This window comes from Ixodes scapularis, unplaced genomic scaffold (genome assembly GCF_016920785.2).
Source record: "Ixodes scapularis isolate PalLabHiFi unplaced genomic scaffold, ASM1692078v2 PGA_scaffold1__304_contigs__length_218370807, whole genome shotgun sequence".
In the NCBI taxonomy this organism is placed as follows: domain Eukaryota; kingdom Metazoa; phylum Arthropoda; class Arachnida; order Ixodida; family Ixodidae; genus Ixodes; species Ixodes scapularis.
This window is the reverse complement of record NW_024609846.1, coordinates 99,582,811-99,600,812: the sequence shown is the minus strand read 5'-3', so window position 1 is coordinate 99,600,812 and position 18,002 is coordinate 99,582,811. Positions and strand designations below refer to the sequence as shown.

Below are 18,002 nucleotides of genomic sequence, written 5' to 3'. Positions count from 1 at the left end.
CCACCTGAACATACGATTACAGCTGAGCATGACCTGCAGTGTCCCAGAATAGTGAATATTGATAGAAGATAGGACTGGAACAAGGATCCGTGACAGTATAACAAAACTCGCAGAAGAGTATCTATCCTGAGCACTGAAGAAGCTGCATTGCTTTAGTGGCATTCTGTCCGAATAAATCCTCTCCTTCGGGATTTGTCGACTGCCGTGGACGAACTGAACTGAAATGGATGTGGGACCACTTTTCTGGTAATGAGCCACTGCAGAATGTTGCCACAAAGCGGCGTGAGCTGGGTACGTAACACGCTCGATGAAATGTCCGGACAGCTTGCAATTCGCGTAACGAGTGTGGATGAAACGTTTGTGTTGACGAAACGTGCGACAGACCAGCGGGATCAATACCAACTGCAACACCTGTGCTCCGTGAAAGTGCACGACTATGCCGGAACAATTTCGGAAGCAGCACATCATCACCTAAAGCATGGCACAGGAACTACCAGCTTGAAGGCAGCTCTTCGGTGCGCCGCACACCTGTGCTCCGTGAAAGTGCACTTCTATGCCGGAACAATTTGTAAGCAGCACAGCATCATTCAGCACGGCACGGGAACTACCAGCTTCAAGGCAGCCTTCCTGTGCGCCGCACAACCGAAGTGAGCCCTCGGTCATTTGATCGAAGCTGCACCGCGATTGCACACCGCCAAGCACGACTCACGCAATTTCCGTCGCTAAACTGTGTATTCAAATATATTGCACATGCTTCACTGCAAACCTTGAAGATTCCGATGGTCAACGAGAGCACAGAAACGTCGCCTCAAATTTTATCCTAGCGGTATCCGAATCAATCCGAGGTCCGAGCAACGTAGGTCAGATTGTCTCTTCCGTGGCAATATCCCGGTCGGTCACCAGCGAAATGCACACCGTTCCTCCGTATTTTCACGTTATACCTACGTCAAACACCACGCTGAACTCTGAACTCGCTTTCGACCGGCCTCATATGACGGCTTCCGCGTCTGAAATCAACTCGCCGAGACGAACGACAATCAACAAAGCATCCGACAAGCTCCGGCCCAGCTGGGGCCAGCCGCTGCATGGGCGCTGCCATCTTTCCTGTGACGTCACGTATTTGGTTTGGTCATGTGACGTGTGGTCAAATTTGCGTACAATGGCAGCCGCCTTATGGGGGTCACTTTCGAGTGCAGACCGGAACCCCGGTTCACGGGTTTATCGCTCTAAGCCCCTCTACCTCGTTGCGGCCACCCCACGGGTGCGTGTCGCCATCTATTGGTTGAACTAACGCCTTGTTCAAGATGGCTGCCGTGGGACCGCAGCCTTAAGAAGAGAATGGTTTTGTTTGAGAGTGCTCACTCTAAACTGGTAAAGAGGGGTATAGCCTTGACATGTCTAAGTGCGGCTCTGGAAAAAAGTTGCAATCACCAGATGAAAATCACTCTTGAACAAGGAGGTTATAATGGGCAGGAGGTGGCGTCCCTATCCCCAATGCATGGAGCGAAGTGTAACGGAAGTAGGCGTGGCCACGAGCCGCGACGAGCATTTCTTGACCAATGGGAAGCCTAGTGAGTGGGCGCCGCCATTGATTTCGGTGCAAACAACCGCGTTGCCATTACATTTCCGTGGCAACGCGACTGTGTGCACCGAAAGTAATGGCGGCACCCACTGTTATTTGAAACAGCGCTTAACGGGAGCCTTTTATATTATAAACGAACGCCTGGTTGCCCAGCAGAAAGTAAGTGACTAGAATTGAGGCGCTCTAGACGACGCACCGTGAAGGACTTGGCGGTGCGCAACGCATTTTTTAATAAACAGCAGCAGCAGATCGCACGAGCGCGCATGCAAGCCAGGAGAGCACAGAACGGGCTCGCGCTTCCAGTTCTGACTTCGCTCGCACATAATGTGGAACTAAGTATAAACACTCACGCTGCAAAGCATTTGCATCGTGGACGCCCACGGCGGACGTCGACCGCATCGAAAGCTAGCCTCGTGAAGCACACGCCAGAGCAGATTAGAAAGCAGACGAACCGCCGGTGCGCTACCCCACGGCCTCGGAACGGGTGCGCAAGGCAGTCTGGGATTAAACGCATCTTCCGGCTTCACTCAGGCTGACGTCATGCCGGGTCCTGTCTGTTTAAACGTCCTTGCTCTTGAACGACAATCAAAAAGGTTAAGAGACTTTCGTACCTACTCGTTTCCCAAATAAAACATTACAAATAAAAACCGTCCTAGTTGTTTTTCAGTGTAAGTTTAACCTCTCAAAATACTTGAGATATGATTATTTGAGATTCACTTACTTTAAAAGCGTTTAACAAGCTTTTGGAATTCAGCTAATATTTTAGCGACTTCCTGGCGAATCTAGCGACTGTTTAGTGACTTTCTGCTCTCAATTTAGCGGCGCGCTCACAGAAAAGATGGCAACACTGCTGGCGTCATTCACTCACTCGTATTGCTCCTCCTCTCAGGTATGGATGAAGAAAGAATAAAACAATTAAAACAGGAACAACACAACCACATCTTTCATCTTTCATGAAATATGTGGTTGTGTTGTCCCTGCTTTAATTGTTTTATTCTTTCTTCATCCATGACTTAAACCAACACGCTCTTCGCCCAAGCATCTCTCAGGTATGCTCGTAAAAGAAAAGAGATCGTAGAGGAAAACCTACACGTCTGAAACGGGATACGGCCCATTCGTCACATGTCGATTCGTCATAGAGCAACTGGATAACAGGCCCGTTCGTCACAGCGGAACATTCGTCATGGGATGATTCGTCACGCTGACAGTTCGTCACACAATAACCCCAAGATCGTTAAAGTTTTTCTTTTTTTTAGTTTTCTTAGGAACGTTACCAACCAAATCCGTACAAGGTCAGTGAGGTTGACTACTGTACGAACGGGAACAAAAGCATGTCCCAATGACCCCAAGCTCTACGGTTTATATCTGGGAGCATCCATGCCGGTTGCTTCCGGATTATAAAGGACGGATTCTTTTTTTAATTCTCATCTCACTCTCGATTTCTAAATGGAGGTCTTCAGTTAAGCCAATTGGTTACTTTATTTATCGTGAATTTTCAGATGAGAATGCTTCCAGCTTCTTGCCAATCGCCGACATTCCCGAGGCCTTCCAGGACCTTCCTGAAGTTTTCCCCACCGATGCCTCACTCGTGGCGGACAACTTCGAAGACGTGTATATCGGGAGACCCCGTCGAAACGGCTTGTCGTCAGCCACCTTCCCTCCTCTGGTTTGGTCAGCCAGAGAATCAACACTAGCAGAAATGCCAAGGACGAACAACAGCATCGAAGCCTGGCATTGGGGACTGCGGGTAAGAACTGCCCTAATCCTTTGAGAACTTGGAAGTTTTTTTTAGCACATTTTTGCTTCTGTGGCTCAAAATTTCAGTACGGTGCCCTCTCAAAAAGCTTTCTCCACGAGTGTGTGTTCTTTTTTTATATGCCAGAGCAACGTGGGCTGCAGTTCTCCCAATATCTGGGCGTTCCTGGGCTGCATTAAGACAGAGCAGTTCTTGACAGAGATGAAGCTGGCTCAAGCAGGGGGCGGCAGGAGATCTTTGAAGGGGTCGAAGAAGCACGCCGACTGCAACCGGCGTCTTCAGATCATTGTGAGCCGCTACGATGGTCGCAATACTCTTGAAACCTTGAGGGCGGCAGCTTGGAATATCGCTTTTTAATTTGTTTTTATCTCGCTCAATAAAATTGATGTTTTTTAAGTACAACGATGACTTGTTTGGATGTTCCTTCTCTTCTGTAAAAATGAAATGTAGTGTGCTACTACTTATTGCATGAAAAGCCAAGTGAATACAAGTTGGGCGAGTTCGAATATTCGGTTCGCACAGTGACAAACGTTCCTAGTGACAAATTCCCCTATGACGAATGTTGCGCTGTGACTAACGGGCCGACTACCAGTTGGCCGATGACGAATGCGCACATGACAAACGGGCCTACACCCGTCTGAAACGACCACGCAAGTCTGTACTGATGTTATTTTGTTCTACCTATTGGTGCTATTTTTAAAATATTGGCATTAAATTACGTGCTCATCAACCCTGAACCGTGGGCATGCTCGCTCTTTTTATTTTCTAGAAAAGACGGTGTGTTCAATGTTTGAATTTTAGAGAACCAAAAAGATGCTTCTAGAATGAACGGCAAATGTTAAACATTGACTAAGTTTGCTTATAATATTTTGAGTAAAACAAAAAAAAAAAAAAACCAATGAAGTCGAAGTCTTACCGAGATGCCAAGATTACGAGGAAATAAAGCATTAACATTTCTGTCGCGCTCGAAATAGACCAATATCCCTAAGCGGTTCACGCACGTGTCGCCGCCATAACTTGAAGAAAAGCTGAAAAGGTTAAAAAATAAAAAGATAAAGATGAATTTTTGAGTATTTTTTGTCCCGTGAATTCGAATATCACATGCATTTGACCCGAACGTATCACTGAACGTGAGAAAAACTGAAAAACTAACCTCCAGGTGTGACGTCATACCCAGAGGTTTCAACTGCCTTGCGCGTGTAGCTTGTGAGGAAACGCGTGTGCAGCGCTTTTGACTGCTTGGGTCGAAATTGTGGAAAGCGCGAGAATGTTGGGAACTCTGCGTGACGTCACGATTCCCTCCTCTCAACGAACGCGACGGGAAGGAGGCGGGGCTTCAGTGATATTTTCAAAGCGCTGTTGTGGCTACTTGGCATATCAATCTGAAATATAATTTTGATACTCGTGATCCTGGAGGTCAAATGAAGACAGTTAATGTTTTTTTTTTTTTTTTCACAAAATTGTTTTAGTGTTTTTTTAAAGGAATTGTCCGGAAGTTACAAAGTTTTTGCGCTGGCCGCGTAGACAGGGCCTAATATAATCAGATGTGATACATAATTTCATTACAAGACGCTTCAATATTCGTTAAAACAATTATGAACATCAATACAAAACTTCACGCCGAATTTCGCAAGTATGCCTGGCTGGTCGTGCCGTGACGTGACATCAGGCATGATAACGTCAGAAGGAACGGAGGACCGTGGCTTATTGAGTCCACGCTGTTTGCTTCGCCCGATTCGTACTCGGTCGTTAATATCGCCTAATATCGCATTTTTATTGTATAGCGGTAATAACACGTTCGGGACCCGCCACGCCCTGCGCTTCTTAAGTTGCCAGCGACTATAATTATAATAAAAGAGTCATTCCTGTGCGATACAAGTACGATCATGCGTTAGGCGTATGCGCTAGCAGACGTATCTCTTCACGATCGCAAGATTAAGACAATAAACGTATACGCTAAGTGTGCGGTACACTCGCGAGGCAAATACAGAAAAAAACATACCTTGAATGGTCCACAAAGATACAAAGGCTCGGGTAAGGTTTAGGGGATAAAGTCCGTTTATTGCGTGTCGTATTTCCGATATCGATTATTATAGGCAAATAAACTTCCAGTAAAAAAAAAAGGAAACGAAATGCGCTAAACACGCAACGTCTCTAGAACAATGCAGAAATGTCAACCTTAGTCTTGTGTGCAACGACCTCGCTAACAATAAGTCAGTAACAATGGCGAGCACCTGGATAATCGATATAGAACAGCAATATAGGCGGTAAGGTTTGTGACGTGTAACCATTCTTAATTTTGTCAGTTATGTGCGACGCGTTATCAGCAACTTAATCATATTGTTTCACGTGGGGAGTATGGGATTTTCGCACCTCAGCACCACATTTCCTGAGAGTTGAAAATATACAGAGGTGGTGAAATGCTCGAGCGAGCAGCCTTGAGTACACAGAAAAGGATCGTACGCTTCGGCCAACTGCATTCGAATGGGTTCCAGTGTATTCTCAAGTGGCAGTTGGTTATAGTATTTATTTTGCTCGGGGCAGCCGCATCCCAGTGCAGTGCTCGTAAAACAACAAAGCAAATGTGCCTGAATATTTTCTAAAGGTTGAAATAACAAAGGGTTTTAAAAATGTGTTTGTGAAAGCCGAGCTCGCATCAAAGCTTTCGTCAATCTGGCAGCCAGTGTTGTACGGAACGGCGTTCCTTGAACGCGTCCTTTCAAAAGGAACGAAGGAACGCCGCCGCTCCGTTTTGATACTTGGAACTGGAACGGGACCTCGTTGCATCTTTACTGGAACGGAAAAAGGAACGGCGTTCCTTTTTTCCGTCCAGTGGGGTAATATGGTATTTTATTTCTAAGAAAGAAATTCTAAAAGTATACTAACAATACCTTTACGAAGAGCAGGATCTCGTTAACTTTTTGGTTACTTTTCTTAGGGTTTATTTTGTGCGGTCCTTGCTTGGTAACAGTCGGGCGCGGGAGAGCTAGTGGACATCGATTCGCTTTTCAATGCCCGATACTGCGGTACAAAAAGTAAAACTGTGGTCGTATGAAAAGACACAGCTACTTTCAAACTCAGCTACTTTCTTTGCTTCCACGAATCCTCATACACCCACAAATCTAAGGTCGACTGCAGCAATCACGGAACTTCCACAAAGAAACCTATTGTTACAACGAAAGGAGAAGTTACCAGACATCGAAATCACCCTTGTATCCCGAATAATGGTCGTTTAAAGATACACAAAAATTAATCTTTATTCCTTCTTCCCTTGTCCCCCACCTTCAAATTTATCAACGAATCCAATCTTCACGAAGAAGGACTTGTAGTTCTTAAGACTGACCTTCCAAGAGCCCTACCCTTTCCTTCACTTGCTCGTCTTGCGGACAGCAACATCGAGAAACAACTGTTGTTAAGTTCGAACAAGGGACTTTGTTAGCTTGAAACACGCGAGATGGCTGTAAAACTCTCTTGCAATTTGGGGTAACAGTACATTTGGCTCGTCTGAATAGCCCATCAGAAACATGAATATGCTTAAAATCTGAGATTTTTAAAGATGTATATACTCACAAATGAAGCCCTGCATGCTTCCACTTGTATTCTTCTCCTGGTGCCCTTCCATCAATACATTCACTTTGGTATGTGGCCACTTTATGGGATAGGTTAAAAAAATATTTTGCGTGATGTAACTAAAAATGGTAATCAGCAAAATACAAATGTAACGTATCTGTAACGATACGTTTCATTTTTTAATTGTAACGGGAAACTGTGCTAGGCTTTTTGTTATTTATTATCTACGTTAATGATTTGCCTTCCCTAATTAAGTCTTCAATTAGATTATATGCTGATGACTGTGTTGTGTATTCTTAAATAGCCCATATGAGTGGGTGCAACTCCAAGTTGATTTACACGTTATGAAATCTTGGTGTGAAAAGTGGCAGATGCAAATAAACGTAAATAAAACCAAACAAATGACGTCTTTTACAAAACATAATACAATAGGTTTTCAATACTACCTTTCCGGTAATACGACAGAAAATATTCTAACTTTTAAGTGCCTCAGTGTTTACTTAACAAGCCGTCTTTCATGGGAATGCCATGTAACTAACATTGTCAGCAAAGCTAGCCAGACGCTCGGCTTTTTCCGACGCAACATTTTTCTTACCTCCAAGGAAACTAAACGTTTAACATAAACCTCGCTTGTTCGTCCCCAGCTGGAGTAGGCCTCATCGGTTTGGAATCCCCATCAGTTATTTCTAGAAGAGATGTTAGAGGCAGTCCAAAACCGAGCGGTGCGGTTTATTCATAGAAATTATAATCTCACGGCTAGCGTCAGTGCTCTTAAAACTCAACTTGACCTCCACTTTCTTAAAACACGTAGGACGATATTCGTCTTAACCATTCTACATAAATGTTACTATCACCTTCCGTTGCAGAGATATTTATACTGCATACCTGCATCTCACACCACCCGTCGCTTAGGTAACTCCGCAAGCCTCTTTTATTCTTTCCTGGGACAAATATATTTAAATGCCCTTCTCTACAGCTTTCTATTATTAATTGAAATAAATTACCAGGCTCAATAATAACGATATCGGATATCTCAAAATTTAGAGAAGCACAATTGCCACCTTTTACGGCCTGTAGCCCACTTGTGTTTAATCCTTTGTGTGTTTTTCCTGTTTGTACTGTGTACCTGAATCGTACAAAGACTGCCTGCCCCCTTATGTAAAACACAACGTGGACATTTAAGGGATCAATAAATAAATAATTAATGAATAAAAACATTGTAACAGGAAAGCGTTCCAAAAATCAGAAGAAACGAAAAACGAGCGTTTGCTTCTTCTTTTTTTTTTTTTTTTTTTTTTGAAGAACGTGTACAACATTGCTAGCAGCTAAAACTCCCGACGACAATATCGTCGTACAAAGTATGGTATAGCTCTCCACTCTAACAAGTTACAACTATACACTTAAAAAAAAAAACGAAACGCAAAAACACACACAATTACACCACATTTTGGAGTTAGAAAAAAAGAGATATCATAAAGTCCTAAACAGTAAGCAAATTAAGCAATAATGCATCCACATTCAGGCATGCCAGTCACTGCAAGTCACACCCAGGCAAGGGTGAATAAGCTGCATTACTTAGATGTGCTACAGGGCTCACCCAGCGCGTTTTGTGAGTCGCTCGGATTCGTTCGACGTCTGGCACTGTAAAAGCGTATACGCATCAACTTTCTTATTTGTTTCTACTGACATTAAGTTCAGCGAGTTTCATAACCGTGTTCGCTTGTTGCGGTACATACATTTGAACAGCCCTTCGTGAACACGCAAGACGTTCTTACCCTGTTAAATAATATGAATGATGTAATAATCATTAGATTATATTTTTAAGTTACGTGTTTCTTGTGCATATATGTTATATTACAATATATACAAATTCAGGTGCTAGCTCGTGATCACCGATGTCACTGTAGGAACCGTCGTGCACCCTCGTACAAAATGCTTATTGCAATATAAAAATAGAAGCAAGCATGAATGAAGTAAAAGTAAGCTCTAACTTTTAGCACGCCACACATTTTGTTACTATGATAAAAATGACTATATATAACCATGCACACAACACCACATGACACTAAAATTTGGTTGTGACTTAAACAACATCATTTAAACAAAAACTATAAAACACCAATGAATTTAGCATTCACTCAGCTGACCGGAATCTCGTAGAATTTTTCAAATTGCAACACACAAACATATTTTACCTTCTATATTAAAGATGCAACGCGTTTGTCTTGCCAGTAAACCAAAGAAATTTCATAAGCGCATTGGTATCCTCTTTTGGGAGTAGAAAAGAGCATCAACGTAAAATACTAGAGCAAAATTAGTGGCGAAGTTAGAGAACAGCATTATGCCATTCAACGTGAGCTCAATTCACAAGATAGACTCGAACTTAAAACAAAAAATGAACATGTCAAGTTATTTTGCCAGGATCACTTAAGCCTCGAATTTTACATAAAACAAACCCATCGCATTCCGTGACGTAGAGCTAATTTTTGAGCAACGCACATCAGTGACGGCTTGGTTCTGCGTTCATTGAGTCTATAATTTGTCTAAACGCTCATACTAGTGTCTCTAGATATCTCTCGCTTTGTATGACATTCATGCATATGTAGTGACCTTTGTAACTCATTACCCTACGGGTGAGCCCATTGGCTACCAAGCTCGTGAGGTCGTGAACTACAATATGGTTACCGACAGTTTAAGAAACGCAGAGAGTGACTTAGTGAATATAGAGGTGTTGCGGGTCTTTGATATTCATGTGAATGAATCTCGAACACCACTTACTGAGAGTTCGGTAAGTCGTCTAAGTCGACCCTGGTTAACAAGTTGTATCGGTGTGAGTTGAAACCATTCTAGCAAAATCTACACTTGGTCAAAAACACTTTCATCTCATGCTCAGACACAGTTGCTTCAGATTAACGAGAGATGTCATACAAGTTGTTCAATACAAAGCCTAATTGAGAGTGGCACCAACCTGCTTCTGCTCGTTAACAAACTACCACTGAAAGAAAACCAGTTAAAGTAATTATTCACTCGAGCTCATGAAAAAAATACACTCAATTTTAGAATATAAGAGGACTCCGTGCGGATATGTTTTTAAATACCATGGAACTATGTACATCGTAAATTAAGCACAACAGCCGCGACTGTCAGACAAAGGTGTGCTTCCGCCGCGGTACGGCGGGCACGTTCCCACTACTCGCAGCCCCGAGGTTGTTGGCAGGTCTTGCCCGATCCAGGTAAGTCGGGTTCAGCGGAAGCCCCATCTCCTGGCTGTTCCTCGCTCTCGGGGTCCACCAGTTCTGTTCCCCAACGGCCGTGTCCATTGACGTGTCTCCGTCAGACGAACCCACGTCCGAGCGGGAAGGAGCCGTTGGTGCCTTCACGCCATTCTGCTTCTGCTTCGTTTCCTCTTCGTACTTGTCCATGAGGTAGCCCGCCGAGTAAGAGTTGACGGGGCTGATGGTACTCCCACTAAGTACGGAGACGGCGTAGTGGTTCTTGTTCTCGTCCTTGATGACTGGCTTTGGCGTTGACTCCTTAGTTCGCATCGGCGCCGAAATGATGGGTCGCGGTCTTGTCGGCGGTGGCGGAGAACTCTCTTTTGAGTCGTCGTTGCCCCTTCGTCTGAAGAAGAAGCACATCACGAGGAGAATGATGAGGACTATGAAAATGAGCAACGGTACTGCGACAGCGAGTCCGAGCTGCCAAGTAGTAAGTCCTCCGCGCGCGTAATTCCTGTCGTTGTCTTCTTGGACAAGCGACCCGTTGCCATCGGTATGCGGGTTAAAGCTCGGGTCGGCGTCGTCGGTTGAAGTCAGTTCTGGGAAGGTCACTTCTACAACGTTGGAAACAGGGCCGCTCCTAACCTCGTCGTAAGCTCTGATTGCGAAGAAACAACTTGATGGTCCCCTCGAACACTTAAAATTGAAGACAGACGCTTCTTCGATTTCCCCGGAAAACTTGGGAGAACCGGAGAGGCCGTCTATATTGAAAGGATCTATCTTGGTTCCTTCTGTATCAAAGTCTTCTGCAAAGTTGACAGCTCGGTCGAAGTACCGGATGTCGTAACCCTTTGCTTTGCCCTGATCAAAGTCGTTTCCAGGAGCAGTCCATCGGAGGGTCACGCGCATAGTGTCGGCTTCTACGTTGAGAACTTTAAGGTCCACTATACGACTGGGAGGGTAGATGTCTCCGGGTGGCTTCTGGCTAATTACAAAAAAAGAACCGTATTGAACGTTTCGAGTGAAGGACCCAGAAGGTCGCGACCCAGTAGTCGGAAATTCACTTCCGCAGCATCGGGAGTCAAGATCATCTGCCTGCTGTTCAGCACCAACGATTACCGTCTTTTCGGAACCCTGAGCCACGACGGAAAGTGAGTAGCGTCCTTTATCGGAGAAGAGGGTAAAGTAGCGGCTGTATATGCCGTCCCCTGCGGTTATGTCGGGGTCTCCAGCTCCGTTGTCAACGAGCTCCACCTTAACTTCTGTTCCATCCGGAACGGTCACTCTTGCCGTCACAGTCGCGTAGCGCACCGGCTTACTACCCTTTTTGAGTTCTGCATAAAGTATCAAAGCTCTAGATGGGTCAACGTCAGAGAAAGATGAGCTGAGCCACGTGTCGAGAGTAATAGGAGCGTCTTCAATGATGCGGGGCTCAAGTTTGACGTCAACAATGATCGGGTTACTTACTGTCGTTACTTTCGTCATATGCAACGTCCATCGCCCGGAAGTAGGACTGGATATACGAAATTCCCGCTGATGGAATTCCATATCAAGGTTGGACGACCCAAGTGTATATTCAGCGTCACCACGCGGAGAAGATAATTTGAGCGAGTATTGAAACGGACCGGTGCGGTCGATGTTTTCCGTAATGACGGACACGCGGAGCACCTTAGCAGACTGAAGGTCAACATCTATTGGCACAGCAACGTCTTCATCAGAACGTGTCGCATCGACCACGACAGTTTCGACGCTTATAGGGGAATATGTTTCCTCACTTGACTTCCCACGAAGAACAAGACTGGCGATAGCGTTACTCTGCAGTGTTATAGAAACAGCTTCTGGGGCCTTGGGAACGGAAAGAACCTTTCCTCCCAGACCTGAGCAAAGCTCTTCTAAACCGTTGCCTCCATCCTGCTGTCCAACAATAAGAGCGTTCAGTTTCAGATTCGATTTTTCTAGAATAATGCGTGCAGCGTTCACATCGCTATTTGGTACATTCTCCTCGGTGATAAGCAAGATACTGCCACCGTCTGGATTATGGGACGCCGCAAGAATGTCCCTGGCTTTTGTCAGTGCTTGAGTCACGTCCGCGCCACGCGTCAGCGTTGTAGGAAAACCTTCAGCAAACTTTTTGCGGTTTTCCGTCGTACTCATATGTAAAAACATGCCGCTCGTTTCGAAGATTTCTGTACCGTAGAAGATTATTCCTAATTCTGCGCCATGCGGAGCTTCGAGTCTTGCGAATTTCCATAGCGCGCGCTGTGTCGCCGCGTACTTATCTACCTCGTGAACTTTCGTCGATCCAACGTTCCAAACAACAACTAGCCCCAGAGGGGCTTCCTTGATTATGCTGAGGCTGACGCGCTTAAACGGGGACCCCCGTGAAAGGTTAATACCGCTGAAGTCACTGGAGCGCATCACGACATCGCGACAAGTTTGAGTAGCGCAAAGGACCTTTTGCTTCGACGGGGAATGCTCCGAGTAGAGCGGGTCGTTCGGAATGAACTCTTCTGCAAACACTCCGTAACGGAGTCGAAACCACTCACGGGCCATAGCACTTCCATTCTGACCGAGAACGTTAGAAACTGGGAGCACGATGCGGAGTCCAGGAGTGCCGCACGGACCATACTGTAACGTGTATGGGCTCCTTCCGAACAAAGCGCCGTCGTCAGACTCTATCAACACGTGCGCGGACTTGAAACTCGGATTTGAAGACGTCTTGATGGTCGTCCCGTTCAGAAAGTTCTCGGCGTCCAGCGACTCGGGCACAACAAGCGTTACCTCTTCGAAGAAGGCGCGGTCGTCCGTCTCCTTGAACACAGCTTGCGAGGCGGAGTTGAGGAGCTCGAGCAGGTCTCGCAGAAACTCGGGGGGAAGATTTTCGGCGGACAATCGGGGCGACAAGGCGACGGTGACACCCTTGTAGCCGTTGTTGGTCAACACGACGTCTCCGCTAACGTTCAAGCACCACATGAACCACAGGGACCAAGCAGGCCACAGGAACACCCACGTCAGTTTGTAACCTCTGAGAAGCATCGTAGAGGAGGGGACGGAACAACAAAAGGCTTCCCGTCAGCGACAAGAAGGCGCCATTTTGAAGCAGAACAACGCCGTTTCACGGCTTTGTGAGTGGCTGATAGCGTTGCCAAGCAGACGGTTCCGTCTGAGCAACGGATAAGAGCTGGAATGTCAACGAGATAAAAGACGAGGGTGCCCGGCGGATGCGTAACGGTCGGGTGCGCCCTAGCCGTTTAGTTCGTTTGGGCAAACATCGATAACTACGGGTTGTCAGGCTTAGCACGAGGGGGCACAGTTCACAGAGGCAGAGGGTTTTACACGTTGCAAAAATTAATTTAAAAATTGTTCTTTACGTGTGCTCTTATAAAAAAACTAGCAAAAACGATAAGATACATCGACCCACCTTTTCCCCCAACAAAAAATAAAATACAGTTGAGGATCGATTTACCTGCACATAAATGTACGAGAAAACGTTCCACCAACAGGATTAAGGTTTATACTCGACAGTGATGAGAAATTTTTATATAATCAAGATAAAAGTATTTAATAATTTCTAGAAATATCGATGATTTAGGGGGATAAAGCGATACATCAACTTGACAGTTAATTGGTGACAGGTTAAGAATTCAGTAGATGTTCCGCCTCCAGCGTTAGCTTTCTGCCTTCGATAACACGTCGGCGCACGCCCAGTCAAAACTCGACTAAGGCGTACAAGAATCGAAAGGTGTGCCGTTCCGTCCGTCGGCCGTGGGAGTGCAGCCATGTGCAAGCATGCCGGCGAGGGAACTAAGGGTCATAGCGTGGCTATATGACGGCTGAAAGAGGCCTGGCGGTCGCAACAGAGGTGCTCTATTCGTCGTGAAAATTGCCGTATTCTTAATTTTTTTTTTTTTTTGTCTGCTCGGTTGTGAGAGAGATTACGTTCCATCCTATACCTCTCACCCGCGAAAACGCGTAACTTGCGCCAGCGGCAGAAGCGCATATTGAAAGCGCAAATATCATTTGGGAGCGGTCAGTTACTCACATAGTCTCTCTTTATTTATTTATTTATTCGTTTTGCTGCTATGGAAGAAGAACTGTCTATTTCACCTTACACACCGGCATCAACAAAGCGAAGTTTGAGAATTATGTGATATGCCATGCTTTCCTCTCCGCTTTAGTATCAAAGCTTTTTTTTCTTTTTCGTTATACTACGGCAGTATTACAGTTTGCAGACCATTAAATACCTATTTTTGATCTGGTGCTAATAATCTTTTTTGTGCAGAAGGAATTGATGAAAGCGAGCGTTTTTTAACTTCTGCATTTTCAGTCAAAGCTTATAGCTCTGGAAATGTCTGAATTGATTTCACCTAGTGAGCATACATCCTATGAAAATAAACACTAAGTCTGGCAAAATAAATGCAGCAACTTCAAATGCTGTCTTTACTGAAGACAATCCCACTTAGATAAATTTGCTTTCTTTGAGATGTCACACATTCTTCTTTAAGTTCTTTTTTTTTTTTTTTTTAGAATTAGACGATTTTATTTCGCGAACACAGAAGCACCACTTAGCGTCCGGAACAAGGGGTGTTTCTCTTTGCATGTTGACCCACGTTGCACCTTGGCACAAAACAGCACCGCGCCGTCTTCGTGTTCACCATAATTCACATCCTTGTGAGTCCCTTATTGTATCTTCGGCACAGCTATCAGCCACAGAATATTGTATCGCTTCACACACAACGCCAAACAAGAATAGTAACAACAACACTCCCCAAGCCATCCTCGCTAACGCTGCCTGACCAGCCTCTTGGCACCGCAGTGACTGGCAGCGCCACCCCAGGCCCCTGCGGCAGAGTTAGGCCACTCGACAGCCAGCTCCTATGGAGATGCCGATCCGGTCAGCACACCTCCCAGTTCTAGTTCACCCCAGCTCGGCGCAAGAAAAGGAGCGCCCTTGCTGGGGGCAGCGCTCCTGCAGGGTCACTCTGCTTATCATCATACAAAAGAGTCACCGCGATATCCGTGGTTCGAATGGCGCTTGCCAAGTTTTCTCCTTGAACTCGAAGCAAGGATCTCGCTGTGACTTGCGTTCGAATCTGTTTGCAGATGGTCTTTTGTATGATGCATAAACGGTGCTGCCCTGGCTTAAAGGCGCTGTCACAGTGAGGAGACACTTGGACAACTCTGTCCATCAACACGAGGGAAACGTGCTTTCGACAACCCTGTCACATTGAGGCAACAGACACTGGAAACATCTTTTTGTCGCCCGTCAACCGTGTTCGCCGATTTCTTATTCGAATGTCGGTACACAGCGTCAAGCTTCGCGGTCAATATATTTTTAGGCTTCACTAAATCTGCCCCCCCCCTCCCCCTCTCCCCTCTGACAAGCCAGAGACAGCTTTACGGGAATAATTTTGACGCTATCTATTAGCTTTTACCGCCTGCTATGTGATCGCTTCATTCCTATAAACGTCCTGCGGATTTTCGAAACAAATAAGGTGTCTGGCAGCGGCTGTTTTCAAGTCCCAAGCACCAACAATCATGATCAGAGCGGTCGTCTTTGTGCTTCATTTTTAAACCGCTTGCTTTCGTGGGTGATTTTTATTAAAATTTTATCAACGGGTGAGTAGGCATGCATTTTAATTTAATGTAAGCCGGTGTTTTGGCAGCTCTAATTTCAATAACCTTCTGAACGTTCATGACCGTAGCTGTGACCATTTCGACAGTCGCTTTCACTAATTACGCGGTAAATACTTTCATTAATGTTTTTTTTAGCTGCACGCCAGCCTTAATTATTGTTCAATAGCGTTTTCCATGCCATTATTTAAATAATTAAAAAAAAAACGCTATTGATAGGCAGTTTTGCCATCGAAGCGATTTGTTTTGTCTTGACGAAGGCACAAAAATCGCTTCTCCACCAACCTGGGCAACACACGTCGTCCGACACAAGTAGCTGCTGTTTTTGTTATCGAAAGCTGTCACACCCAAGCAACATTGTTCCTGTCGCCTGTAGTCCGGGTATCTGAAAAGTGATGTACATGGTTTGCAAATCATAAAAAAAACACGGACGCCGCGCAGGTTACGTAGTATCCAGCGCGCGGGGCCGACACGACGTCGCTGGCCCGGCACGCGGGTATTTCCAGGGGGGGTTCAACGTACTAAATGTTCGAGAACCTCTCTCTCTCTCCCCCCCCCCCCCCCCCCCCCCGGCTTTCCTGCCCAAAATCTTTAGACCACGGAACCCCCTCTGAATCAGACACTGCACATATGCGCTTGTTTTTCCTTCCAAGAGGACTTCAATTACGAAAGCAAGAGGGGACTAGATTACTTTTATCTAGATGGGTTCAAAAGAAAAGAATAATGCTACATAAATCTTTCACGAGCCCAGCGTCGTCTTCTTTTATAGCAGCGAATGCACTAATGACTGCGGTCGAAAGGTTTGTTTGCAACACAGCGTTAGTTCACGAGGTGGCCGCTATGTAGCGCCACTCCTCGATCTTCTCCCCAATGCTAATGACAAAGTAAAGTAAGCGGAATAACAGGAAACAAAAGCTGAAGGTCGTTTACGGCGGTTCTTACACACAGCTGCTGCAAAGCGCATATATGCGCGGGAGAGGAGGAAAACCCGGTTCGGCCAAGTTCGACAGAGATCGCGCGCACGCAGCTTGCCACCGTACTCCCCCATGAATCGCTGCTTTGGGGGGAATTTCTCTTAACGACATTCGGTTTATTCCTTTCAAATAATGTTTTGGTGTCTTCGACGGTGTCTTCCAGGCGAGTCCTTGACCTTCCTCTTAGATTTCTGGGCGCAAATAAAGTTGTTCAATTGATTAATCAATATCAAGCAGAAGCTCCACCTTCAGCACGCGCTCCTTGACTTGCGCCGGTCTTTGACAGCGCAGGCAAATTGCCTACAACCCGTTTCGCTTCTTTGCCTTTCATTTGTTCTTTTTGTTGTTGTGGAGCAATGAGATATATACTATGCGTTTTGGTTTTAATTTCCCCTCATGCAATGCATCGATCGGATGCCCTTGAGGTAATTAAAACAAAATAAATTAAACTAAATTAAAAAGCGTTTTAATGTATCTGAGCAATCTTTCGTTCGCTTCCTCACAATAGCTTTTCCGCAAAGAAACACAAAAGAAAGAAGGAAATGTTTTTTCCTCTTTGGTAGCTTCTTCTGCATACCGCGGTCGTTTATTGCTTCGGTTTGAAACTTTAAAAAATATATATTTATATCTATATAATTTAGATGATAACGATCGTTTAAAGCCTTTTCTGATTTGTAAATGTAAATCGTAGATTCTAGTATAGTAAAACATTTCGGGTCTCGATGACGCCACTATTTACCGCAGAGAGCCTAGATTAAAGCGAGGAAACAAATAAGCAACCCAAACCAAAGGGTGCATTGGCAATTTTAACTATTCAATTGCGGACACTTTCTCCGCAGATTGTGTGCTCATTCGCGTGCGTGAGTTGCTCCGAGGATAGAAGAAAAAGGGCGGACGAAGAGGCCGAGCGAAGGTTGGAGATGCTAGCAGACGATCGACACTTCTGCCTCCCATTTGCTCCTTGCATTGCAAACGTTGCCCACAAACCGCGTGGCCCCTATCAAGCAGCTGGAAACGCTCTCAAATCTAGGCACGCTGGAGTAAACATCAGAAGCCCGATTCACGAAACAATCTTACGTCAAAACTGTGCGTACGACAAAACCGAAGAACAAATTCGTATTCACGAAGCGAAGTTATCGTAATTTTTGCGTAAATTATGATGGAATCCTACGACAGCTACAGAGCTGTCTTACGCACTTTTTTACGACCAAGTCAGCATGGCCGACAGCGCCACTCAGTTACTTCGTCGCGACGACCAACGGACCTTT

General features: G+C 45.4%; 2 protein-coding genes across 2 annotated transcripts in view; both read right to left on the bottom strand.

Moving 5' to 3' along the window:
• LOC8050681 (cytochrome P450 4V2) overlaps positions 1-18,002 on the bottom strand; it is a 97,050-nt gene that overhangs the window by 45,534 nt on the left and 33,514 nt on the right. The window lies entirely within an intron of this gene.
• Positions 8,018-13,292, bottom strand: LOC8050685 (calcium-activated chloride channel regulator 4). Its single transcript, XM_029974703.4, has one exon. The coding sequence runs from the start codon at positions 13,160-13,162 to the stop codon at positions 10,052-10,054; it is 3,111 nt and encodes a 1,036-aa protein (XP_029830563.2). The 5' UTR covers positions 13,163-13,292; the 3' UTR covers positions 8,018-10,051.

Bases quoted from the DNA above. Each gene is read 5' to 3' on its own strand.
- LOC8050685 (XM_029974703.4), bottom strand. From the start codon at position 13,162: ATGCTTCTCAGAGGTTACAAACTGACGTGGGTGTTCCTGTGGCCTGCT.